Raw genomic sequence first — 27948 nt, 5'->3', positions numbered from 1 at the left:
ATGTCTTGTGAACGCCGAAACCAGGCCACAGCCGCACTTCCCGTAACAACTGGCGTCCCAGGCCCCAAGTGCCACAAACTGTGCGCCTCAGCCTTTGGACTCCAAAGCCACATGAGGGTACACCGTAGATGATAATGCACAAAGACAATTGTCATTCTCGGTCACCGAAGGACTACTAAATATATATATATATATATATATATATATGTATATATATATATATATATATATATATTATAGTAGTCCTTTTTATGGTGACAAAGAATTAGAAACTGAGGGGATGTCCATCAATTGGGGAATGACTGAACAAGTTGTAGTATATGATTGTAATGGCATACTATTGTGCTATAAGAAATGATGAGAAGAATGATTTGAGAAAACCTACATGAACTAATGTAAAGAGAATATTATACACAGTAATAACACTATTATATGGTGAACATTTATGAATTACTTCACTTACCAATTCAGTGATACAAGACAGTTCTCAAAGATTCATTATGAAAAATGCCATCCACCTCCACAGAAAACTGATGGACTCTGAATGCAGACCAAGACATAATGTATTTCACTTTATTTCTTCACATTTCTTTTGTTTGTTCAAGTTCTCTTTTACAAGATGACTAATATAGAAAGATGTTTTACATTATAACACATGTAAAATCTATATCAGATTGCTTGCCATCTCAGAGAGGGGGCAGGGGAGGTAGGGAAGTGGGGGAGAGGAGAGGAAAGAAGAGAAGGTAAGGACTTGATACCACTCTTCTTCCTTAGAACTAATACACAGTATTGATTCTAAGATGGAAGATAAGGATTTAAGAAAAACAACTTGGACTTAAACTTTAAAAAAGAAGGCTAAAAATAGTTTTTTCATGTAATTGAGGAAAAAACAATTCACAAAATAAGCTATTATTTCTTCAGATTTGTTTTTAAGGTATATAATATCATTAACATTAAGACTGTGATTATAATAAACTTAAAATTAACAATTCTCCCATCTAAAAAAAGGGTAAATTGGTGGTTGCTATCGAAATGCACATGTCCACATGTCTATAATATTGTGTAGGATGGTATCTTCTGTTAGGTAGCATTAAATTAAAAGCTGGATAGTTTCTGAATTATTATAAAATAAAATATATAAAATAAAAAAATATATAAAATAAAATGTAAAAATATAAATTTTACATTTGTGTGCTTTTAAGCTATCATGAACAGTAGTGCAAGAAAAATGCAGTTGTTCAATTTTTAGTAGGAAAACATTGTTATATTGTTTAATATTAAAATATTGTATTAATGGTTGAAATATAAGGTCTATTTAATTTTTCTTTCTTAAATTGTGATCTTGATATAAAAACAATTATTTTCATTTTAAGATAGAGCTAGTTTATCTAAAATTTCAAAAAACAAGGCACCTGAAATGTAAAGACAGTATCAACATTCCATTATTTAGATTATTCGTATTACCAACAAAACAACTAATATTTTAAAATATCATCTTAAGCTGCAGAATAAAAACAAAGTTTATCTTTAATTATCTATTTCAAGGGGCAATTAGGTGGCTCAGTAGATAGAGAGCCAGGCCTAGATGTGGGAGGACCTCGGTTCAAATGTGGCCTCAGACACATCCTACTGTGTGATCCTGGGCAAATTATTTTAGCCCCATTGCCTAGCCCTTACCTCCCTTCTGCCTTGGAACCAATACATAGTATTGATTCTAAGGGGGAAGGTGAGGATTTCTTCATTCCTTAACTGCCCATAATTACAACTTGAGTAATTAGTGTGTAAACTCCAATAGTAACCTAAATGTAGACGGTCATTTCATCTCTATGTGGTTCAGTATTTGAATTCACAAGACTTCTTATGAAAAGGTGGATGTTGTAAGGTAATTATTCTAAATGTTCATCAACAAATTAGAATTATGTCCCATGGGCCCATGAATTTTGTAATACATTTTTAAATCAAATTATTTATATAAAAAGCTATCAAAAATATTTGCTCTACATGCCCATGGGGTAGTTCTGAGTTCAGTAATAACAATCCCTTACATTTGTATTATACTTTACAGTTTACAAAGTGTTTTCCTAACCATTATTTAATTTGAGCCCTATTGTAACCCTGTGAAACCATCAGGGTACCAATCCATTAGATTGATGGGGAAATGGAAGTTCCAAAAAGGACTAGGAGTTGTTCAAGATCCAGATGAAGAAAGAAATGGGGCTAGAAGTCAAGCCCAGGTCTGCTAGCAGAATTTTTCCTAAATAATCTTCCTTTCCCCTCCTAGAGTCACCAAAGGAGAATATTATAAACTATTGGCAGAGAGCATAGAGAGAATTGACATATTAATTTCCATCCCTTCCCATTCACCTGAGAATGGGATAAAGAATTGTAACTCTAGATATAAAGGCAAATCTCTCTTTTGGTCTTAATTATGACATTTTATTCACTGGCCTCTATTCCTTCTAAATGAGAAGCCATGGGGGAGCTGGGGAGCTTAGTGGATTGAGAACCAGGCCAAGAGACAGGAGGTCCTAGGTTCAAATGTGACTTCAGACACTTCCCAGCTGTGTGACCCTGGGCAAGTCACTTAACCCCCATTGCCTAGCCCTTCTCACTCTTCTGCCTTGGAATCAATACTGATTCCAAGACAGAAGGTAAGGGTTTTTAAATTTTTTTTACTAAAAAATAAAATAAATAAGAAACCATGTGTTCCTCTTTGTCCTTGTTCTCTACTCTCCCACCAGTGTCCTTGCTACTAGTCTGATAGTACAGACAGTCCTCAGAGAAGGCCAGGCAATGATAAAGTTCTGCATCAAAACTAAAAAAAAAATATAACACTAACCAAAACAGAAATTAGTCACTGCCTTGGAATATAAAAGCCCTTTCAAAGCTCTGTAAGGGGGGGTCTGCTTTGTAAAAGAAGTCTCCACCTACCTAAAATTACATACAGGCATGTATTTTCTATGTTTCTGGATTACACTTCAACTAACCTGCTTTAAGCACTTCAAGATGTGCTTTTTGCCACAAGAGCATATAGTTTTTGGTTGGGAAAGGACCCTAAGTCACCTTTGGAAGGCAGCTTTCCTCATTCCTTTCATTATAGGTGTAGAATCACCATTCTAGGCCATCAAAGAAAATAACTGCCCAGAAGCTGAATGGGAAAAGACCTTGCCCAGGATCACTTGAATTGTTCTGAAGTGTCAGGATCATTCATCTCAAATGCATAGACCCTACTTTAAAAACCCTTTTTGCTCTATTAATTGGTGTTAAAACACTAGGGCAGAGGGTTTTGTGCTGGTACTCTTCCCTGGCTAAGAATAGGATTAAAAAGAAAACAGATTCTAAAACTTTAAAGACACTAAACCACTTTCGTCATCTTTCTGGTTTTAAGCAAGCACCTGAACACTTTTGTGTAAAATCTTATAATTTTTTAAAATTTGTGATTATCATTTTTTCACTGATGTTTCCTTTGGAATATGTAATAAATGTATGGAAGCAAAGTTCTCCACCCCTCTTTCCACTTTTAGAAATACTAATAAAGCATTCTTAAAGTGTCCTATGATTTTAGAAAGAACTGGTGAAAGAACATCCATGAACTGATGCAGAGTGAACTAGGAAGAACTAGGACAATATTATACACAGTAACAGCAATATTTTGGAATGACCAAACGTGATAGACTTTGCTACTAATAGCAATGCTATGTCATGATCCAGGACAATTGTGAGGGACTTATGAAAAGAATGCTATCTGCCTCTAGAGAAAGAACTGTTGGAGAAGAAATGTGTAAGAAAAACATATGATTTATCATTTGTTTATTTGGGTATATGATTTGGGGTTTTGGTTCTAAACGATTACTCTCTTACAAAAATGAATAATGTGGAAATAGGCTTTAAGTGAAAATACATGTATAACCCAGTAGAATTGCTTGTCAACCCTGGGAATGGGGAGAAAAGAAGAGAGGGAGACAACATGAATCATGTAACCATGGAAAACTTATGTGTAAATTTGTTACTGGAATAAAATAAAGAAAAATTTTAAAAAATAATAAAGTATCCTAGTCTAAAGTCTTTGGACTAAACTGAAAGAGAACTTCTTTTTAGTCTTCTTAGTCTTTGTAGTCTTTAGTCTTTTTAGTCTTCCTCTGTCAATTCCAAAATAATTTCACCCCCCCCCCCGCCTCAAATTAGTCCATAAAGGTCTCCTCCCATTAAGTGATTAGGACCATGTCCAGATCATGCACTTGAGCCAAGGGATTCTTGACTGATCCACCTGAAGTAAGGGTACCTTTCTAGTTCCCTGAAGTTGCTGGGATAATGAAAGAAGGAAGAAGTTGGAGGAGCCCTTGAGAGGAGTGGTAATAGAGAGATTGTTTTTAGGAAAATTATTCTTCAAGATTAAATAACTAATGTTCTAGCTTGATGAAGTTAAATGTCAGATTTTACTTTACCCTGAATTGTACAACTATGATTTATCATATTATGAATTTTTCCTTGTTCAAGATTCCTATAAATGTTACTTCCAAATACCTTGTAAAAGATATGTTCAACAGCATGAAAGGATTCTATCAATTTAGACATTTCTTTCTCAAGTAGAACAATTCTTAAATTTAGAAAAATAATTCATTGATAATACTATTTTTGTTGCAGGCTTGTTCCAACCATGCAGAGAACAGTATTAATGTTGTATATGTATACTAGGTGAAATTTATATGAAACAAAAGGATTAAAAGCATTTTAAAATCCTTCCCTGGGTTCAATGGATACAAAAGATGTTTTCAATGTCATATTATTATGTACTGTGTTACAAATGTAAAACATTTCCCACGCCTTGCATCATCATTATTAACACTGTAACAACTACTCTGTACTTTGTTCTAAATTGTTAAGCAAGCAGGGGATTTGACAGTGAAGCAAAATCTCTTGGGACTACACATTTGGCTTATAATCTAAACCAGGGATAGCAAACCTATGGCACAGGTGCCAAAGATAGCACACAGAGCACTCTCTATGGGCACTTGGTCACCCTTCCTCCCTCCCCCCCACTTCCAGTGTTCATTACTAGAAAAGCAAAGGGACTTGGAGGAGCTGCTCTTCTCCCCCTCTCCACCATACCTGAGGTCATTTTTTTCACACCCCCTACCCCTCAGCCCAGCAGCCCAATGGGAGCACACAGGGGGTTAGGTCAGTGGCCCACAGATGGCAGAGCTGGAGGGGAGCAGAGTGCTCAGACCACTCCCCTCCCCCTCTCTACATTTGCTGAGGACATTCTTTACTTTTCCTCACTTCACCCACCCTTCTTCCCATCAGCCCAGTGGGATCACTTCTTCCTCCCATATGTGAGATAAGGGGAGGAGAGGGTCATGGTATGATGTCTCTGGAGGGGGCACTCAGTCTGGGAAGTGGGGTCGGGGTGGGGCCCAGCACTGTCTCTAAAAGGTTCACCATCATTGATCTAAATTCTCACTTTGATCCTGATATAAAAAAAAATGACTGTTGTTTAGCTGTGTCCAACTCTTTATGACTCTATTTAAAGTTTTATTGGCTAAGAAACTGGAGTGGTTTGCCATTTCCTTCTCTAGCTAATTTTACAGATGAGGACCTGAGTCAAATAGGGTTAAGTGACTTGCCCAGAGTCACACAGCTAATATATGTTTAAGGCCAGATTTGAACTAACAAGGATGAATTTTCCTGATATCAGGCCCAGCATTCAATTCACTGTGCCACCAAATACAGTGTCAATGCTGACACTTTGACAATTCATAGACAGTTCCTCCAGTGTCTTCTATCTAGCATCACTAAGTATCAAATCAGTTTTAGACGATGGTAGATTATTGCGAAGATTTGGAAAGGTCCTCTGAAGAAAGTATCAAATTTGCCCAACCATTTCCCCATTATTTTGCTTATTTAAAAGTCAGGAGATCCTCCAGACCAGTAGATAATGGGCCTGGCTATTATACCCCTTGAATAATGTAAAGTTATGATGTATAAATTTGTTTCACAAAAAAAAAAAGATTTTCTCAACTTAGAACCAAACACAATTGAGAAGGTTTTATTTCAACATGCCTTCTGAAAGGAAGTGTAAACCTTAATATTTCTTAGACTTGTGAATGTTGGAAATTTCACCATTGGAATGTGAACCCCATTGGCAAGGGAGATTCCTCCTCCTCCCTTCTTAAGATTACTTTAGGACAGAAACCTTTTGCTGAACAATGGAAAGGGCTGCAGCATAGATCAAAATTTAATTATTCCAATCTCCACCCTACTCAGGATAACAGGATTTAGGAAGGGCTGCAGCATAGATCAAAATTTAATTATTCCAATCTCCACCCTACTCAGGGTAACAGGATTTAGGAAGGGCTGCAGCATAGATCAAAATTTAATTATTTGAGAATATGACCTTCAACAGACATGTGCAAAGCCACAGACCTCTGGGTGGTCCTGGGTTAAGCTAGAGCCACCATTGGCACAGGGAAGACATGGCCAGTGATTGGTAGATGTGAGAACTGAGGGGAGGGAACTTGGATGGTTTCCTTAAAGATAGAGGGGTCTGAGGACTAGAGGGGTTGGTTGGAGAGGTTGTGCTCTGAGAAGCTTGCTCAGAAGGAAGCTGGAGGTGGAGGCCGCTGAGACTGTTTCTCCATTTTGGTCATGTGAGTGATAGGGACTGATCTCTTTTCGTTGCCTCAGCTATCTAAGGGCTTGGGCCTTTTGGCCCAGCCTAAACAGAGGGGGTATTTAAGCCCTATTCCCTTCTCTCCCCTTTCTCTCTCTCTCTCTCTCTCTCTCTCTCTCTCTCTCTCTCTCTCTCTCTCTCTCTCTCTCTCTAATACCTTTCTTCCTCCTATTTGTAATTAAACTCCATAAAAGGTTGACTGCTGACTTGAAGTTTCATTAAGGAATTACATAGCTGAATTCCTTGTCGACCTTAAATTAATATATATCAGTCTTTTAAAGTGATTTCCTTGTCACAGTAGCCATACCATTTAGACCCCCAGACCTCATGGAAAAGTTTAATATTGCTAAAACTATGTCCAACTTCCCCTCTTTTCCATAAAAGCCTTATGGTAAATATCAGTTTCTCTCTACATCCCTAAACAGGCAGTGGTAAAAATATAGAGGTAGAATAACTTTCTTTTAAAAGTCTCATTCTTGGGGGCAGCTAGATGCCTCAGTGGATTGAGAGCTAGGCCTAGAGATGGGTTCAAATCTGGCCTCAGACACTTCCCAGCTCTGTGACCCTGGGCAAGTCACTTGCCCCATTGCCTAGCCCTTACCACTCTTCTGTCTTGGAAACAATACACAGTATTGTTTCCAAGACAGAAGGTAAGGGTTTTAAAAAAAAAAGTATTTCTATCTGCAATGGGGATAAATTAGATGCATTCCCAATAAGATCAGGAGTGAAACAAGAATGCCCGTTATCACTCCTATTATTTAACATGGTACTAAAAACACTAGCAGTAGCAATTAGAGAAGAAAAAGAAATTGAAGGTATTAAAATTGGCAAGGAAGAGACCAAGTTATCACTCTTTGCGGATGATATGATGGTCTACTTAAAGAATCTTAGAGAATCAACTAAAAAGCTAGTGGAAATAATCAACAACTTTAGCAAAGTTGCAAGATACATAATAAACCCACATAAGTCATAAGCATTTCTATATATCTCCAACACATCTCAGCAACAAGAATTAGAAAGAGAAATTCCATTTAAAATCACCCTAGACAATAAAAAATACTTAGGAATCTATCTGCTGAGACAAACACAGGAACTATATAAATACAACTACAAAACACTTTCCACACAATTAAAACTAGATCTAAACAATTAGAAAAACATTAACTGCTCATGGGTAGGGCAAGCTAACATAATAAAAATTACAATCCTACCCAAACTTATTTACTTATTTAGTGCCATACCCATTGAACTACCAAAAAACTTCTTTACTGAATTAGAAAAAATCATAACAAAGTTCATTTGGAAGAATAAAAGATCAAGGATATCCAGGGAAATAATGGAAAAAAAATGCAATGGAAGGTGGCCTAGCAGTCCCACATCTCAAACTATACTATAAAGCAGTGGTCATCAAAACAATTTGGTACTGGCTAAGAGACAGAAAGGAGGATCAGTAGAATAGACTTGGGGTAAATGACCTCAGTAAGACAGTCTATAACAAGCCCAAAGATCCCAGCTTTGGGGGGGAAAATCCTTTATTTGATAAAAAAAAACTGTCGGGAAAATTGGAAGACAGTGTGGGGGAGATTAGGCTTGGATTAACGCCTCACACCCTACACCAAGATAAACTCAGAATGGGTGAATGATTTGAACATGAAGGAAACTATAAGCAAATTATGTGAACACAGAATAGTATACATGTCAGACCTTTGGGAAGGGAAAGATTTTAAAACCAAGCAAGACTTAGAAAGTCAAAAAATGTAAAATAAATATTTTGACTACATCAAATTAAAGTTTTTGTACAAACAAAACCAATGTAACCAAAATTAGAAGGGAAGCAACAAATTGGGAAACAATCTTCATAACAAAAACCTCTGACAAAGGTCTAATTACACAAATTTACAAAGTGTTAAATTGATTGTACAAAAAAATCAAGCCATTCTCCAATTGATAAATGGGCAAGGGACATGAATAGGCAATTTTCAGTCAAAGAAATCAAAACTACTAATAAGCACATGAAAGAGTGTTCTAAATCTCTTACAATCAGAGAAATGCAAATCAAAACAACTCTGAGGTATCACCTCACACCTAGCAGATTGGCTAACATGACAGCAAAGGAAAGTAATGAATGCTGGAGGGGATGTGGCAAAGTTGGGACATTAATACACTGCTGGTGGAGTTGTGAATTGATCCAACCATTCTGGAGGGCAATTTGGAACTATGCCCAAAGGGGACTAAAAGACTGTCTGCCCTTTGATCCAGCCATAGCACTGCTAGGTTTGTACCCCAAAAAGATAATAAGGAAAAAGGCTTGTACAAGAATATTCATAGCTGCGCTCTTTGTGGTGGCAAAAAATTGGAAATTGAGGGGATGCCCTTCAATTGGGGAAGGGCTGAACAAATTGTGGTATATGATGGTGATGGAACACTATTGTGCTCAAAGGAATAATAAAGTGGAGGAATTCCATGGGAACTGGAACAACCTCCAGGAAGTGATGCAGTGTGAAAGGAGCAGAACCAGGAGAACAATGTACACAGAGACTGATACACTGTGGCACAATTGAATGTAATGGAGTTTTCCATTAGTGGCAATGCAATGATCCTGAACAACCCAGACGGATCTATGAGAAGGAACACTATCCACATTCATAGGAAAAACTGTGGGAGTAGAAACACAGAATTAAAATAACTGCTTGATTACATGGGTCAAGGGGATACAGCTGGGGATGTAGACCCTAAATGAACATCCTAGTGCAAACAACAACAACATGGAAATGGGTTCTGATCAAGGACACATGTAATACCCAATGGAATTGTGCTCAAGCTATGGGAGGGGGAGGGGGAGGGGATGGAGGGAAAGAATATGATTTTTTAACCAAGGAATAATGTTTTAAATTAACCAAATAAAATTTTAAAAAATAAATTTTAAAAAGTGTCTCCATGTAACTGAAAAAATAAAAATTTTAATTTAAAAATTTTAAAGAGCTAATGACAAGGGCAGTTGTACAATTAAATTTTAAAGACAAATTTAAGCCTCTCATCAGGAAGTAAGCTGAAGGTTCCGAAGAAGAATGCTATAGCAGTGCTACAGAAACAACCAGGTGAGAGAGATCAATGAGTAAGGGTCAGAGGAAGAAGGGAAGAATGAGAGTTGATGATTCCCTGCTCTGGGGTCTGAGGAAGTTCTTTGTTACTTGCTAATAACAACAATCAAGACTGTTGCCTTCTTGGGCTTTTATCAAACAAATCACAGAAGGTAAGAGTTTAAAAAAAAAAGTCCTATTCTTGAATTGTATGGATCAAGATTTAATTGATCCCCTATACTAAAGGATGTTGATGAGGGGTATGGAGTTCACTAAAAGAAGATAGCAAGTGAACTTTGATCCCTAAATTGATTCAAAGAACCTGTGCTGACTCTACAACACCTTTGCTCCTTCATCCTCTCAGACATCCCTGCAATCATAAGTAAAAGGGGAGATTATGGAAAAGAGAGAGAGAGAGCATTGGTTGGTTTACATTTTTATTTCTAAGTTCAACAATATTATTCAAGTTGCCCTACCTATGAGACAAATTAGAAAGTCTATAAAGTTGAAACAAGTAACTCCCCCCAACATGCCTACTATGAAGAACTCTTGTAAACATATAGACTAGTACAAAGTGTTCTTTTGGTTATGTACTTATACTTGTTTACTAATCTTGAGGATGAATTGAAGCTTTTCCTATGAGAAAGTAGATACTATTACTCAAACAGATTTGGTATCCCTCTGTTTATTAGGAGACAATAAAACCCATTTTACAGAACAAATTACAGTATAAAGGAAATTTACAAGGCTTTGTAGATTTGACAGCATTCTCACTGCCCACATTACTCTGGATCTGCAGGAGTGTAGAATGACAAAATGAAATGTTATTCTTAAGAACAAAAGAGCTAAGATTTTTTTCTTAAACTAGAATTAAATGGCCTGTTGCTCTTCCTATTGCCCTCATATAAATAGTAAGCACTATTCATAGAAAACATAAATGAAACCTTATTACTATTCTTATACATGCCCCTCTAGACCTCCAATTGTTCCACCATCAAAAGAATCTCCAACCATCAGCTGGGTTGCAGACAGGCACAAATGAAAGTGTTGTCTATTCATTAACAACACTAGAAGTTGTGCCTCAAACACCTGATACCCTTTCCTCAGACTCTAACTGAATTAAATACTGAATCAATAATAGAAAGAATGCCCATGAACCCAACTAGAGAAGTCCATCCTAGTATAATAATTAAAATCACGAGGCCTATAGTAGCTTAATGACTCTATTAAATCAATGTCATAGTGGTAGTAAAGAGAGGGAAAGGTAGGAAAGAGGTAGAGAGATACTTAGCTTTCTAATCTATTGTCTACCATGATGAGCCTGTAGCTAGACTCCAACAAGGGTTCCTTCCACTTTCCATGCCCCAACCAGAAGATCCCAAAGACTTCCTGGTCTCCACTTATAAGCTCTTTTCTCCACCCACTAACTCTCACATGTCATATCTCAGGAACCAACCATAGTTTCTTAATTTGCCTGTGCCAGCCAGGGGGGGCAGTACCTCTAGATTAGATTTCTTGTCTCATTGGTTCCTTGGTTCTTTAACTTCCTTTCTCTGAGGGCTTATCTATACCTGAATTTACTCATTGGTCTTTGACCTCTAGGTCACTGAGAGATGATGTTAAAAAAAGGCAACATAATGGAGAGAGAAATTTGCTTCTGACAGTAGGTATGGCTAACCATCAACCTTGCCAGAGCCATCAGTCATGAACCACATATCACATTGCAAAGGAACCCACCCACCCTTAGAACTAGACACCTCTGCCTCTTTTCCTACCTACCTATACCTCATCTAGAATAAGGGAAAAGAAGTCAGGAATATATATAACTGCTTCCACCTTATCTGGGACCTTCTAATCCTATACTAACCTGGAAACTGAAGATATGAGCTTCAATGCCTTCCCCACATTCTCTCACTTTGGAATCTTACCTTAGATCCCCAACTTCAGGCAAGAGTTACTTGGGTTTTTCCCTTTGTGACACAAGGTTAGTGATATTATCTAGATCCTTCCCCTGCCTCCTGATCAAAGAAACTCAGGTACTGACTGTATTTGAAGTGCTATTTAAGATAACTGAGAAAAGGATTTTCAAAGTAGGGAGTGTGGCAGCAAAGAGAGAGGGGCCCAATATCTTCCTTCTTTTGACAAGACTCTAGTCCATCCAAAACGAGAAGTCATGTTTTCCTCTGTGTCTGTTCTTAAAAATCCTTCTCACCTTTGTCCTTGCTACTAGGTAGCTAAAACATTTGATCCTTTTTTTTAGGGCAAACAATTAAAATTCTACAATGAGGTTAAAATCCAAGGTAAGTCTACCTACAAGGTTAATAACTGCAAATGGAAACCAGTTACCACCTTAGGGTACAAAAGTTTCCTTCCATTTCTACAAGGGGTATGGCCACTTTCTAAAAAGACATAGCTATGCATGTTGACAGAATTTCCTGACAAATGTTGCCAACTTCACAACTTGACTGGGGTCTAAATAAAACCTCTAATGATCTTTCTAAAAATTGCAAGATGTGGTTTTTGCCACAACGTAGAGCTAAAAAAAAAACCCTCAGAGGTCTTCAATCCAGCCTCCTCCGTAAGTCCAGAAAAAGTTGAGTGAGTTCCCCAAGGTCACACAAGTAATAAGCCTCAAAAATAGTATTTGAACTCAGATCCTCTGACTCTAAGGTTCTTTCCATTGCACCATGAAATAGAAGGATCATAAGTTTTGAGGAGAATGGCAGGTGGGAGGAAAATATTTATTACAGGGTATTTCCAAGCATGGGAAAACCGAAGGACAACCATTGCTGGAGTCCCTGAGTAGTTAAGGGAAACCATGAGAATGGGTTGGGGTGGGGAGGAAACAAGACAAAAAGAGGATAAAAAAGGGATGAGTAAGAATGGGAGAGAAGTAAGGAGCAAAGGTAGAGGAGAAAAGAAGAGGAAGTAAAAAGAAAGAGAAGAGAAGATCAGGGATAGAAAGAGGCAGTGAAGGTAGGGATGGATAAAAAAGAAAGAGTAAGGAAAGGAGCAAATGAGAAGAGAGAGACAGAGGAAAGGAAAGGAGAGGAAGAGAACCAGTGAAAACAGAGAAGAAAAGTGTAAGGAGAGGGGGATACACCCAAAAGAAAGGGGGGGAATTTTAGAGGGAGAGAGGAGGAGACACATCTATAAGGAAATGGGCAAAAAAGTGTATAAGCAAATAGAGGAAGGAAATAAGAAATAAAAAAAGGGAAAAGAAAGGAGAAAGGCAGAGAAAAGGCAAAGGAAGAAGATAGGAATGGTGAGAGGCACTAGCAGAGGAAAGGAGGAAAGAGACACTGAAGCCAAATGTTGCCAACTTTATATCTTGCCTTGGCTCTTAGGAAAAGGGGAGCATCAATGTTGAAGTACCTGTTATGGGGGAAAATAAAGTTCTTGGCCATTTGATGGATTTTGCTTTCTTGGAGTCCACTGGCCGGTGGGGTGAAGCCCTGAATTATGCCAACAGATACAACCCTCCCACCCCCCACCCTCCGTTAATTCAGGCAGATTAGAAATCTGCAGAGCAGAGCTTTTCACAATTTGCACTTTCAAAATACTGTTTACTGAGATTCTGCCTTTGATTAGTGCTTAACTGTCAGAAATACTTGTAGGCTCAGATAAACATCTTCAAATTAGATTTTGTTTTTCTCTAAATAAGGAAAGTAGTGTGGGGCATAGAACTCTACCTTTAGGTGCAGTACAGTCTCAAGTAATTCATTTCATCTTTCTTTTTAAAAAATGAGCTTTAGTTAATGATTTCTCTGTCACCTATCAGATCCATCAATTCTATGTCTTATGTTATAAGGTTCCTTCTGGCTCAAGCTTTCTTGGAGGTCAAGATTTTATGATTGTAAGGGGAAGGTGAAGAAAACTCTCAGGACTGGGAGATTGAGAAGTTCTGAATTGATAGTGTTTGGCACAAGTCCCAAAGGTATGCAGACAACTGAGAAGCCTGGGCTGAGATACTTGGGCATCAGACATTGCAGAGGAAGTCAAAACAATGAAGCCTAGAGAGAGAGTGACAAACAACAAGATAAGGGAAGGGAACCAGCTATATGCCAGGCACTATGCTAAATGTTTTACAAATACCTCATTTCATACTCACAACAACCCTGAGAGGTATTATTATCCCCATGTTATAGTCGAGGAAACTGAGGCAGATTGTTTCTTATTGTTCTGTGTTCTTACAAGGTTATATGACTTACCTGGAGTCACACAGCAAGACCATATCTGAGACTGGATTTGAATTCAGGTCTTCCTGACTCCAGGCCCAATGCTCTTAACCACTGAGCCACAGCTGCCCCTCTTGAACAACAAGAACTCTTCAACTCAGGGTTACCCACAAGGTAAAAAATATCCATTCTCAATCTATTTTCTGAAACCCCAGTCCCCAGAAGAAGACTCAATCCCCAGAGAACAACTATTATATCTCTCCTTCCAGGTTCAAGGAGTGATTCAGAGCATAGTGGAGAAGTTTTTTATAATGTTGTGCTTCCTGCCATGATCATCAACTGATATCAGTTAGTCAGACAATTTTAAAAGTTTTTATTCTTTGTAAATTAACAAAAAATCCAATTTCCATCCTATTGAAAAAGAAAAAGACAAATCACATGATAAATATACATTGTCAAGGAAAACAAATTTTGGCATTGGCATCCAAATAGCTAGCCCTTAGAAATGGATATTTAGTAAGATGTGGGTAGCTAAGTAGCACAGTGGATAGATACCCTTTGATCCAATAACACCACTACTGGGTCTATATACCAAAGAGATCATAAAAAAGAGGAAAGGACCTACTTGTACAAAAATATTCATAGCAGCTCTTTTTACGGTGGCAAAGAATTGGACATTAAGGGGATGTCTATCCATTGGAGAATGGCTGAACAAATTGTGGTATATGTTGGTGATGGAATTCTATTGTGCTATAGGAAATGGTAAGTAAGATGATTTCAGAAAAAGCTGGAAAGATCTCCAGGAATTGATGCAAAATGAAATAAGCAGAACCAGAAGAAAAATGTACACAGTAACAGCAATATTGTAAGATAATCAACGGTAAAAGACAGCTACTCTCAGCAATCCAATGATCTGGAACAATTCTGAAGGACTCAGGACAAAGAATGTTTTATACCCCCAGAGAAAGAACTATTGGAGTCAGATACAGAATCAAAGTACAATATCTTTCATGTTAGTTTATTTATGGTTTTATTTTGGGGTTTAGGTTTTATATGAATATCCTTTTACAACAATGATCAATATAAAAGTATATTTTATATGATAATACATGTATAATCCAGATCAAATTACTTACCATCTCTGAGAGGGGAAGGGAAGGGAAAGAAGGAGACAGTTTGGATCTTATAATTTTGGGAAACATGTTGGAAATGTTATTACATGTAATTGAGAAAATAAAATATCTTTAAATAAACAAAGAATGCCGCGCCCCTAAAGATTATGTGGGCTGGGGGGAATAAGATATAAGAAGACCAGAAAGGTAAGAAGGTACCAGGTTAAAAAGGACTTTAAAAGCCAAATAGAAGATTTTGTTTTTTATTCCAAAGGTAATATGGAACCACTGGAGTTTATTGAATGAAGGAGAGGGATTTGTTACATGGTCTCTCAGAACTGAATCTCAGAAAGAGTAGGAGAGGCAGAGCGAGAAAGGGAAAGAGTTGATATAGGGAGACCATTCAGAAAACTGTCACAATAGTCCAGGTATGAAGTGATGAGGGCCTGCGTTAGAATGATGGCACTGTTGGGGAAGAAAAGGAAAGGTGTAGAAGACATACTATAGAAGTAGAATCTATAGAATTTGGCAATGGACAAAATGGGAAAAAGGAGATGTAGGAAGAGACAAAATGGTGGGGTATGATAACTTCTATATTATGTCATAGTAATAGGGAAATTAGGAGGAGGAGAAGCCCAGAGGAGGAAAAGATAATAAGTTCCATTTTAGATATGTTGAGTCCCAGAAAAGGATGCTTCAAGCTCACCTGGACAAGTTCATCACCATATATTCCCACCCACATGACTATTCCTGCCCCTTTTCTGTGCTGTGATCTGAAAGTCCCAAGAGATCAAAAACAGAAAAGGGAAAATAGGGATAAAAGGGAGGTGGGAGAATCATTTCAGAACACAGTCTTAAAGACCAAAGGGAAGAACTACAGAATTTGAGTATTGGAAGGGCCCTCTGAGGCCGTCTAGTACAGTATTTCTCTGAAAAAAATCTCCATTGAACAGACCTGATTTTGGAGGCCTGGCTCGAATACAAGCATCCTCTTGGTTCAGGCTTGATTTGAGGACAAAATGAGGCACTACAAAATCATTGAACATTTAACATGAGTTTTGCAATACTCTATCCTAACATAGCAAGGCCAGGCAACAAATATACAGTGGCATTTAACTCCCTTGGACTCTTGTCCTCCTTATCTCCGTACAGAAACATATCTAATCAGAAAGTCATTAGAATACAGTGACTTCAATGGTTTTAAACACCCACCAAGTCAAACTTCAAGAAATTGTGACTTTTCTTTTGCCTCAGTTGACCAAGAAGCTGCATCAGGGAAGCTGGGGCCAATCAAGTGCCAAGGACATCTTTGTCTTTTAAGTAAAAGCCTCCCTGTGTTGTGGGTTGGAGGAAAGAAACTTTGTCAGTTGAAGACTGATCCTATTAAACTGACCAAGTACTCAACCATTCTCTTCTTGAAGGCCTACAAGAAAGGAGAAGCCCCTGGAGTCAAGCTCTTCTACTCTGATAATTATTAGGCAGTTTTCCTTAAGATCAAATGAACTAAATGAGGCAATATTTGTAAAACACAGAGCACAGTGCCAGGCAAATGACAAGCTCTTAATAAATACTTGTTCTCTTTTACTCCCTCTTACCTCACTCCTCTTTAATCATAAATTGGCCTCTGCAACATCTACTCATTGCTCATGGTTCTGCTCTCTGGAGTCAAACAGAACAAGTCTAATGACCTCTGACACACAGAAGCCTTTCAAATATTTGAAGATAATTAACATTCCCTTGAATTCACCAAGGGCAAGTAGATATTGTCTTATCTCCTTACCCATCTTTAGAATCAATTACATGCTGGCTCTTTTTATAGTGGCAAAGAATTGGAAATTGAAAGGATGTCCATCAATTGAGGAATGACTGAACAAATTGTGGTACATGTTGGTGATGGAATTCAATTGTGCTATAGGAAAATGGTTAGTAAGATGATTTCAGAAAAAGCTGGAAAGATCTGCAGGAACTGATGCAGAAAAAAATAAGCAGAACCAGAAGAGCAGTGTACACAATAACAGCCACATTGTATGATGATCAACTGTGAAAAATTGGCTACTGTCAGCACTAAAATGATTTGGAACAATCCTGAAAGACTTATGACAGGAAGTGATATCCACCTCCAGAGAAAGAATTGTTGGAGTCAGATGGATGCAGATCAAAACAAATCTTTCACATCAATGTATTTATGGTTTTCTTTTGGGGTTTTGATTATGTATGAGTATGCTCTTACAGCAATGACCAATATGGAAGTATAGCTTTTGCATGATAATAATAAATTTTTTAAATTTCCTGCTCACCATTGTTGCTCTGTCATTTGTGATGCAAAGGTTATTCTCTTTGACCTTGACCTCATTCTTAGAGGATTAAACTGTAATGGAGAAAGTCTTGAAGAGAGGAGATCAACCAGAAGGTTACTATTGTAATCTAGGGGAGAGGTGATTATGCTCTGAACCAGGCCCTTAATAAAGAGGAGATATAGATATAAGTGATATCTGGAAAGTAAAAATTACATGATTTGACAGTAGATTGGATGTGCAGGATGAATGAGAGTAAAATGTGAGACAAGATCCTCAACTGAGAGAGAGGAGGAAAGAGGTTGCCATGGAAGATGTGAGAAAAGATATGGAATAGCTGCAAAGGAAAGTGAGACAATGAGCTGTTTAGGGAGGAATAAAATGTGTGCCTTGCAGCAGTGAGAGCCCAGTTGAATTTAGATAACCTAAATTTAGAATTTAGATAACCTAAATTTGCAGTGGGCCCAGATTTCTTCCAGCTTCATTCAGCAGCACTTGAACAGAAATAAAAAAGGCATATAGAGGGAGTAATCCAGGGCTGGAGTTTGACCCAGGCACAATCATGAATAGGACAATGGGGCAAGGGAATCCAAGGGAAGAAAGGATAACATTGAGTTGGTTCATTAAGGATTAGAGACAGGGAAGAAAGGAGACTATAATCAGTTGAGTGGTGATGGCCTGGGATAGAAATGAGGAATGGAGGAAATGGAAGTTCCAATAAAAATAAAGATTAAGTAATAAGGCAAAGGGAAGATGGATTGATTAAATATTATGATTGCAAAAAATTTGTTGCTGTACATAGGTAGAGGAAGTTCTTTACCAGGGGCTTCCTACATGGAGTAGTAATGCCTCAACCTAATGTGGGCAGAGGACAATTAAAGGAGAACCCAGGTCAGAGTCATCTCTACTAAGAGAGCTGTGGCCACCACAGCTCAAAGGCAAGGCAGTGCTCCAGCAAACACTGCATCCAGCTATACATAAGGACTGGTGGGGGCAGCTGGGTGAGAGCCAGGCCTAGAGATGGGAGGTCCTGGGTTCAGATCTAGCCTCAGACACTTCCTAGCTGTGTGACCCTGGGCAAATCACTTAACCCCCATTGCCTAGTCCTTATTACTCTTCTGCCTTAGAACTAATACACAGTAGTGATTCTAAGATGGAAGGTAAGGGGAAGGAAGGAAGGAAGGAAGGAAGGAAGGAAGGAAGGAAGGAAGGAAGGAAGGAAGGAAGGAAGGAAGGAAGGAAGGAAGGAAGGAAGGAAGGAAGGAAGGAAGGAAGGAAGGAAGGAAGGAAGGAAGGAAGGAAGGAAGGAAGGAAGGAAGGAAGGAAGGAAGGAATACACAGAAAGTCCTCAGGCAATTTTAGAGATAAAAAACCATCTGGAGAGCAAAATATTGTGGCCCAGAGTTTACATAAGAAATTTGTAGGGGAATCTGGCATTAGGAAGAATGTGTTCTACTGACAGAGGTTCCATAGACATAATGTAAGGAAAAAGCTTAGAAATGTTTTGAGATTTCCCTGACACCTCAATCACTGTTTGTTACTGCCTCTGGGAGTTCCATTTTTCTTTTTTCTTTTTTTTAAACCCTTACTATGTATTGGTTCTAAAGCAGAAGAGCAGTAAGGGGTAGGCAATGGAGGCTAATTGTCTTCCTCAGGGTCACACAGCTAGGAAGTGTCTGATGCCAGATTTGAAACTAGGACCTCCTATCTCCAGGCCTGGCTCTCAATCCACTGAGCTACCCAACTGCCCCATCACAGAACACTAATCTTTTTTTTTTTTTAAACCCTTACCTTCCGTCTTGGAGTCAATACTGTGTATTGGCTCCAAGGCAGAAGAGTGGTAAGGGCTAGGCAATGGGGGTCAAGTGACTTGCCCAGGGTCACACAGCTGGAAAGTGTCTGAGGCCAGATTTGAACCTAGGACCTCCCATCTCTAGGTCTGGTTCTCAATCCACTGAGCTACCCAGCTGCCTCCAGAACACTAATCTTAATCAAAGTTTCTTCTTGATAGTCTAAGCTTCTCAGGAACCTAGAAGTTTAAAGTTTTTTACTCTATAAGTAAGTCATTCCTGGTGAAAAATAAGTAAATAAAACTTAGGAAAAGGCCAAAAAAAGGGGGAGGGGAGGAATTAAAAATTCAGCCTCTTTGTTGCCATTGTTATAATTAAAATTCTCTGGAGACCATATTTTAATTTATAATTATTTATTAAATAATAAAAAGCAGGTCAGAGAAAGAAAAGGCACCAGCCATAGGTAGTCAGCCATTCTCTTAGTAGCCTTCTCCCCCTATCTCACCCCCACTAGTACACCATAGCTGAGTCAGACTGCACATGATTCCAAGGCAAGAAACCCCTACTTCCTTCTTCTACTCTAATTTATGCTCCTCATGAGATCCCTTTCCCAAGCTCCTCTATTTGGAGGACTCTGATATCAGTCCAAGCAAGAGGTGGGTCTTCCAGATGCCAAGAATCAGCACATGGTCTCTAGAATGGCTGCACAGCTCTGGCACTGCATCTCCTAGCACAGTGGACAAGAGGAGGAAGGATTCCATCCATTGCCTCATAAAGATATAGTTCAGGGGGCAGCTGGGTGGTTCAGTGGATTGAGAGCCTGCGTTCAAATCTGGCCTCAGACACTTCCCAGCTGTGTGACCCTGGGCAAGTCACTTGACCCCCATTGCCTAGCCCTTACCACTCTTCTGCCTTGGAACCAATACACAGTATTGATTCTAAGACTGAAGGTAAAGGTTTAAAAAATAATAATAATTTTTAAAAAGATATAGTTCAGTGCTTTAGAAGGAAGATTTTTTTTTTACTTTAAAATTAAAGGGTTGTTTTGGAATGTCACAAAGGACTGAAGATTAATATTAAGTTTCCACAGGTACAAAATGTTATCGTTATTATTTCCTACTATAAAAAGAAAAGAGGAGGGAACAAATGCAGCAATAAATACATAAGTTGAATATAAAGAAGTACTTCCATATAAAGTTGTAGTAGATTTCCTTATTTAAAAACAATTAAATTCTGTGTCCCACAACCAAACTATGTGAAGGTCTCCTTCCCTATGCCGCCAACTGCTCAGAGAATATTCTCTCCCTGCAGCCCTTCCCCGTCACCCAAGCATTAAAAGGATACTTGGCTAAGTTTTTAGAATTAATGTTAGCGCCCAGTCACTGAACCTCCCCCGAGGACTCAGCCTCCCCCTCGAGCCCCCTCACTTCCCGATGCTCTGTCGTTCCCCCCCCTTCTCCTGCCACTGAGTTCCCCACCCAGGAAAAGGAATCCTATCATACATCCGCTCTCCAGAACCTCCACTCTTTTGACCCCTTTGCTGGTGCAAGTGTTATGGGGGTACAGATGTGTACCCCTGGGGTTTGGGAAGGATACCTTGTACAAGAATGCAAGACTCCAAAACTTAGCTTAAGAAAAAAGAGAAATTTATTAATTTAGGAAGTAATGCTGAGAATGGCCAGAAGGATAGCAAGGTGGAACAGCAAGACAGGGAGCAGTTCCTGGGAGGAGAGCATGAAAGGAAAGGCTGTTCCCCCAGAATGACATCAGTTCTGAGGTTTTTATACCTTTTTACAACAGAACCTATGCCTTGGTGGGGAAGTGACTTAGAGTGGTAAGCCCTCAGGGATTTGGTGGGGTGAAGTGGTCATCTGACTGGGGTCTGCCTGGAGGCATAAAGATTCATCTCTTTGTCCATCTTAAGTCTCTTTGTTCAAGGGTAGATAGTCATCTCAAGACCCTGGGGGGGGGGGGTCATTGGGTGTTTCTACGTTAAGAGTCACAAGGATGCAAGGGAGGGAGGGAGTTTCCCTGGTAATAGTTTGCCTGGGTTTCTGGGGTACAGTGCCCATGTCATCTTCCCCCTCTCCTAATATGTAAGGGAAAAGGGACGATGGTCTCAGAGACTTTTGTAACTTCTTCAGAGCTGAGACTGGGTGTAGATTTGTCCCTGCCTAACATTAGGAGAGAGAGGTATTGACTTTAGGCTGGACTGTGTCCAGAGCATCAGGCTAGTATGGTTGCTGAGGTTATGGTGGCATCTAGCATCTGGGTGACTCCCATGAGTGCTTTTACCCTAGAAGCAACTAAAGAGATGACAAGGTTACAAATACAAGGTCCACATATCCCACGGGGGAGTAGCCAAAATTGGAGTGGTGTGAATCTTAAAAATTCTCAGACCCTACTTCATAAAGTTTGGTAAGACTATTCCCCATTTTAAACAATGAAGGGACTTAGTCAGGAATGTGAGAACTCTACTCCACCCATACTTAAGCATACTTTAGGGGCGATAAAGTTGTAAACTCTTTACTGAACAATGAAAAAGTACTTAACTCATACTTATAGTAAAGCAAAAGCCTTAAGCTAAGTCTATTTTTAGGAAGGTGCTAAGTACCCATGAAGGTCAAGCAACTTGTAAACTTACAAGTGGCAAAGAGGTGAGAACTTACTCAGAGGTTTTTTCAGGAATGAATTACTCAAAAGTTTAGTCTATTTAGGTGTGAATTAAGAATGGTCTGTCCTTTGGAAAACGTCTACTGTGATTGGTAGATGTGAGAACTTAGGGGAGGTGACATAGGAGAAAATTCTCTTTAAAAGGAGATGAGAAGCTAAGAGCAAGGAATTCTCTCTCAGAGAACTCTCTCTGGAGATGGAGCTGGCCAAATCTGAACTGGTGGGTCTCTGAACACTAGAGTCTTGCTTGGACAAATCATGTGGTGAGTTGATAAAAGACTGACTGATCTCTCTCTCTTAAGGCTTAAGCCTTAAGGCTGGCCTAAGCTGGTCAAGCCCTTTTCCTACTATTCCCTCTTACTCTGTTTCTCTCCCTTTTCTTTAATTCCTTCATTTATATTAATTAAAATCTCCATAAAACCCAGCTGATTTGGGTATATTTCATAATTGGGAATTTTTCCCTGGAGACCACTTTATTTTTAATATAAAAAAACATATCTTTGCGGTCACAGTTTAAGGCAACCACTCTTTTATCTATAACAGTTTATGCCATACACTACTTTAATTGTTACAGTGGTTGCTAATCTCCTTAAAGCCTCAGATCTTGGATATACCCCAGAGGCACTGAGATCTCGGGCTAGAGGCCTGGGGTTCTCTCCACTTTGGGGGTACTTCATACAGATCCAACAATTAGAGGGACCCACTTTGGCTACTGCTTCCCCAAGCTGAATCAGAGAATTATATGTCCAGCTGGCTGGGTATGCATGATTTAAAACATAGAAGACCCAAAATTTAAGGAAAGAAATAGTTATGGTCAGGTAGTTAAGAGCTAAAGTAAAAGGGGTTGAAGATAACAGGGAAGGAAAGGCTGTGGGCACAGGGTCTTGGGGACATGTCCTCAGTGAATGCCTGGGTCCTATGTACCTGGGAATCTGCTTGGAGATGTGAAGGATGTCCAGCGACTGCTTCCCCTGGTGGGCAGACAGGTCATAAGGGGAGAATCAGCCCCTAAGATAGAAGTGTAGAAACCAGGACTGGGGCAAACACTAGAACACCAGATTGAAACAGAGAATAATACAAAACAGTACAATAGCAATTGGCATTACACATTTGCATTTGGGTATTTTAGCCAACAGACTTCTTCAGAAATCTTCTGACAGGAATAGATCCCTTTAGGAAATCGGATTCCTGAGTTGTTTGCAGAGTTGGTATGTGATGTTTCTGTTAAAGAATATCCTTTTGCAAAGTACACATTAACTATAACATCTATAAACACTTGAGTAACAATATATTACAGATGAATTTCTTTACCCCAGATTCTGGGGAAAATTCAGGAGAGCTTTGAGCTATTCCAAGCTCCAGATCCAAACTTCAATTAAGGCTGCAAATATGAGCCATCAATTAATAAACTTTACCTGCTTCTCAAAGTATGTTCCCTAACAGTTTGAGAATGTTCAATTATTAACTTAATAGGTTGTTTGGGGAAATGGAAACTTTAATTTTCCAATTTGTATTATGTGCTGATTATGGGAATTCGTGTGTCACGAAGGAAGAAGGTCCAGAAAGGGAAAATATCTCCAAGTCACAGAGGACACTGTGAGTGGCTTCATGTTCAAAGCAAGGCTGTCACTCCCGTTATTGTTTCACTAAAGGATTAGCAGCCTAGATGGTCAGAACCATTCCAGGATGTTCTCTGTCCTTTGTGTACTTTGCCACCATTAGATCCCAGAAGCCTTCTTTTTCCTTAACGGACAAGTCTCACCCATTACTCAGCTCAGAGAAATTCTGCTTATCAACAGTCCAGAAACAAATTTCCATACCCTCAAACAAGCTTTTCTGACCATTTGCCCTCTCTAAGAATTCCTTAAAGCCTATGAGTCTACATTATAGCAATTATTCTTACATATTTTGGCAATAATTAATTTATCACAATTTAGTCATAAGACCTGAACAGGAATGTTGAATTCATTAGCTCTATAGTAATATACAAATCTGGGCGATATCAAATCCTGACCTTAGGCCTTCTGAAGGAACAAGACCAGTCAGGAATCTCTCTAAGGAATTTTCAGAGAAATTCCAGAATTATTTGTGATTTTCCAAAACTACATACATCAGTTCTAGAAATGATCCCTAAGTTACAGATCCAATTATGAGGACAGAACATCTATCTGTTCTCTTTCACCTTCTCTCTCTTTATCTCTCTCTCTCTCTTTCCTTCAAAATCCTCTGCTTAAAAAGCAGAACACAACTTCCATTCTTCCTTCACAAACCTGCATACTCAAGCTTTATGGACTTTAGATCAAAGTCCCTCTTTGTTATGAATTCAAACCCAACATACCTTCTCTACCTTCTCTGACTTGCTTTTACCACCATAAGTCAACCAAACATTCCATTGGTATCACTTCAACTGCTAATCAGTAACCAAAAGAATTCTGATTTAAAGGTTACATCATTGAACCATCTTTAGCATAGGGCTCAACCATTATAAATTTCAGTTCATAGTACAAATTGGTAAACTGAGGTAACCACTGAGTATTGAACAAAATCTATGGTAGAGTCAGGTTTACAATGAGCTTATTTATATCCAAATAATAGTTAAAATATATATTTCAACAGCAATTCACATAACATTTAAAAATTTTTCATAAAACATTTAGTATTACAGGACCTATTTTAAATTTAGAGATTTGAAACCTTTTAAGGACTGTAAACCTTAAAGCAAGCCTTTTGACAAGCAGGCTGATCATCTATTTTCAAGACCAAGAAATTAAATGTAATAATAAAGTTAGTCCAACTTTAATACACTGGGATGAAAACCATTTGGTAATTTTAAAATAAAAACCCATTTTTGGTAAGTTTAAACATTGCTAAAACCTATTTTACAAAACCAATCCGTGGCTTTTCTATACAAACTGAAATTTCACTGTCTGACAAAATTAAAATTAGGATGTTATTTTCTAAACCCACATAAATACATGATCATAGTTTTGAAATAAAATACCAATAAATACCTCTAATAGATTTAAGCATTACTTCCTTTTGGCTAGCAGACAGGGAAAGGAGATTTATCAGGTCTTCTTATCTCTCCCTGTTTACCTCAAAACAGAAGATAATTAATGGGTTGTTCTATAAGTTGAAAAAAAACCTTAGTTTTAAAAGTGTAAGACATTTAAAAATTCCCAAAATAGGGGTGTCTCACCAGTTGTCTCTCTGTTCAGAATCAACCCCCTTCCTCTCTGCAGAAGAAGAGGAAGGCAGATCTGAGCAGTGAAATGAAAGCTTCCCGGTTTCCTTTTCCCCATCTCCACCTGTGTTTCTCGGCGGGCCCTTTCCTTAAAATCCAAATAAAGAATAGAGTTTGGAGAACTGGGAGCCTCGTGAGAGAATAAATCTAAAAGGTAAGGAGTTTTTGTCCATAAAACATGTCCAATTGCCACCTGGTGTTAGAATTTAGGGTAACAAAAAGCCAATATCCTCATCATTTTTTCCTTGATGTTGCTCAACTATTTAACATGAGAGAAAACAAACAAAATCTCCAACTGAATTTTCTCTTAGGCTGCTTACACTTGATCTCTTCCCAACAGGAGAGGCCTGCAAGCATGCTTCTCCCTTTGTCTTAATTAGGTTGGCTAGTCCCTATCTGGCTTGACCTCAGGCTGAAAAAAAAATTTTCAATTGTAGGTAGATGATGGTATTACAATTTTAGGGTGCCACGGATAGGCCATGCCTCTTGCTTATCAAAGATGTATCATGGCCAGTCAACATTACAAAAAGAAACCAATTGCTTTTTCTTTAAGCTGTTTAGTGACAATTTTTTTTTGCAATTTTAAGTATGCACCCCAAAGGGGAATCTCGGGGTTCTCTCTGTCTCTGTCCCATTTAGATGCAGGATGGATAATTCCACACTGGAGGGTCAACAACTGTGCGTCCACAGAGGTTGCCCGACCAAGAGCACTCAGTTCAACACTGAGGAGAGCGAGACTTCCTACATACCAGAACGTCTTCCAGTATAAGGGGGAGCCAACAGATAGACCCCAAACTCCAGTGGCCAGACTGATCTGGGGCCGATGGGAGAGAGAGCACGAAAGAGGTCCCACAAAGACATCACCCAAAGATGGGGGTTTCAGGAGTCAAAGAAAAGGCTCCTTCCTACCTGAGAAGCTGTGTCCTCATGGATGATCCGGGGTACAGGAGTAGCTTTCAGGAGAGCCAAAAACGTTGGGTGTCAAAATATTATGGGTGGGAAGGATACCTTTTGCAAGAATTCAAGACTCCAAAACTTAGCTTAAAAACAAAAAGAGAAATTTATTAATTTAGGAAGTAATGTTGAGACTAGCCAGGAGGATAGCAAGGTGGAACAGCAAGATGGGGAGCAGTTCCTGGGAGGACAGCATGAAAGGAAAGGCTGTTCCCTATGGGGACAGCATGAGTGGAAAGGCTGTCCCCCAGACAACATCAGTTCTGGGGTTTTTATACTCTTTAGATGCTATGTCCTGGTGTGGACATAACCTAGAGTATTAGTCCCTCAGGCACTTGGTGGGGTGAGGTGGTCATCTGACTGGGGTCTGCCTGGAGGCATAAAGATTCATCTCTTTGTCCACCTTAAATCCAGAGGACAAAAGAGGGTAAACATCTCAGGACCCTGGGTGGGGTCATTGGGTGTTTCTAGGTTAAGAGTCACAAGGATGCAAGGGAGCAAGGGAGTTTCCCTGATAATAGTTAGCCTGGGTTTCTGGGGGTACAGTGCCCATGTCACAAGTAAGGATGATGACCTGCTTCCTGCTGGGACCGAGGATTATATCCATATAAGAATTCAACAGAGAAACGGGAGGAAGACCCTCACTACTGTCCAGGGGATCACAGATGATTATGATAAAAAGAAACTAGCGATGGCATTAAAGAAGAAATTTGCCTGCAATGGTACTGTAACTGAGCATCCAGAATTTGGAGACATAATTCAGCTACAGGGTGACCAGCGCAAGAACCTATGCCAGTTCCTCATCAAGATTAGACTGGCTAAGGATGGCCAGCTAGAGGTTCATGAGTTTTAAGTGCTGGTGGCTCACTGAAGCTTAAGTGAGGATTTCCTTGCAATGAGTAGAAAAATTCCCTTCTGTCCCTTGTCACAAGTTAAAAACTTCACAGCTTGTCTAATGTAACCATTTGGGGTCCACTGTTTAACTTGGACTAGTGTAAATCATTCCTGTAATAAACTGAAAAGAGCCAAGCCCTCTAGTCTTGCAGTCCCTCATTTAAAAAGAGGTCAATTAGCCTGTCAATGCTCAGCCTGAAACCCAAATAATCTGATGTTTCAGCCAAATCTAAAACCCGAGTAGCATCTGAGACCATGTCTGTCCAGAGGCTTCTTGGGTGCTCCCTCTGCAGAGCTCCCTCTCCATTTAAGAAAACTGACCCTCTGAGCTACTTTTAATGATTCTCCAAAGAGTAAAGCTGCCAATACCCAGTTGTACCATCAAGATAAAGATAGCCTTTGGGAGCAGAACAGGGATTCCCCTGGTGATTTGCACCACCTGATCCAGGGAAGGGTTTCATTTGGGGGCAATGGCAGGACATTTTCTTTCTTACATCACACCAAGGTCTAGTGTTTGACCAGACTTTTAGTAGTAGTGCCCTGCCTCTGCAGGATGCACAAGAGGAGAGAACACCATACTGTGAGACCAACTTTACCTGAATTAAACTTTAGTCTCTAGTAATAAAAGTATTATATTTTATGAGGTTTATTAAGATTATTAGAAATCAAGGATACAAAATAATAAACCACGTTTGTGCCTATGGCTGATTAGCCAATTCAGAAACCCCGTGCTTAGCTTACTTACTACATGATTGCAAAATGGAAGAGTAGAGAGACCGTGTAAAGAGCTAGTTAAATACTCATTGTGATCTCGCCCAGGTGGAGACTCCAGTGAGATTATAGGGAATTTTGGGAAATACCATGGACTTCTGGGGATTGAAGTCTAGGGTTCAAATCTCCATTTTTACAGAAGGGAACAAATTTTGAACTAATATATCAAAAAAGTCAGTGTAGTAACTGTGGAGCTTGCCTCTTAATAGCAACAGCTGCCCAATGCCATGTGAAGTTAACAGACTGGTTTGGTTTTGGGGTTTTTTTTTAATTAGTTTAAATGTTATG

At 39.0% G+C, this 27948-nt stretch overlaps 1 protein-coding gene across 1 annotated transcript; it reads left to right on the top strand.

The window, feature by feature from the left end:
* LOC100018866 (eukaryotic translation initiation factor 1-like) lies at positions 1-26848 on the top strand. The gene is made up of 4 exons (XM_007499305.1): positions 1-42; positions 20523-20667; positions 26281-26287; positions 26557-26848. The coding sequence occupies exons 1-4, from the start codon at positions 1-3 to the stop codon at positions 26846-26848; spliced, it is 486 nt and encodes a 161-aa protein (XP_007499367.1).
* The last annotated feature ends 1100 nt before the right edge of the window (positions 26849-27948 follow it).

Source organism: Monodelphis domestica, chromosome 7 (assembly GCF_027887165.1).
Source record: "Monodelphis domestica isolate mMonDom1 chromosome 7, mMonDom1.pri, whole genome shotgun sequence".
Lineage (NCBI taxonomy): Eukaryota > Metazoa > Chordata > Mammalia > Didelphimorphia > Didelphidae > Monodelphis > Monodelphis domestica.
This window is presented reverse-complemented; position numbering and strand designations above follow the sequence as displayed.

What these genes read in the sequence shown, in the direction of transcription:
- LOC100018866 (XM_007499305.1), top strand. Translation starts at nt 1, where the DNA reads ATGTCTTGTGAACGCCGAAACCAGGCCACAGCCGCACTTCCC. An exon ending in AGGCCACAGCCGCACTTCCC is followed by an intron (nt 43 to 20,522) that starts GTAACAACTGGC and finishes ACCTCCCCCGAG; the next exon opens with GACTCAGCCTCCCCCTCGAG.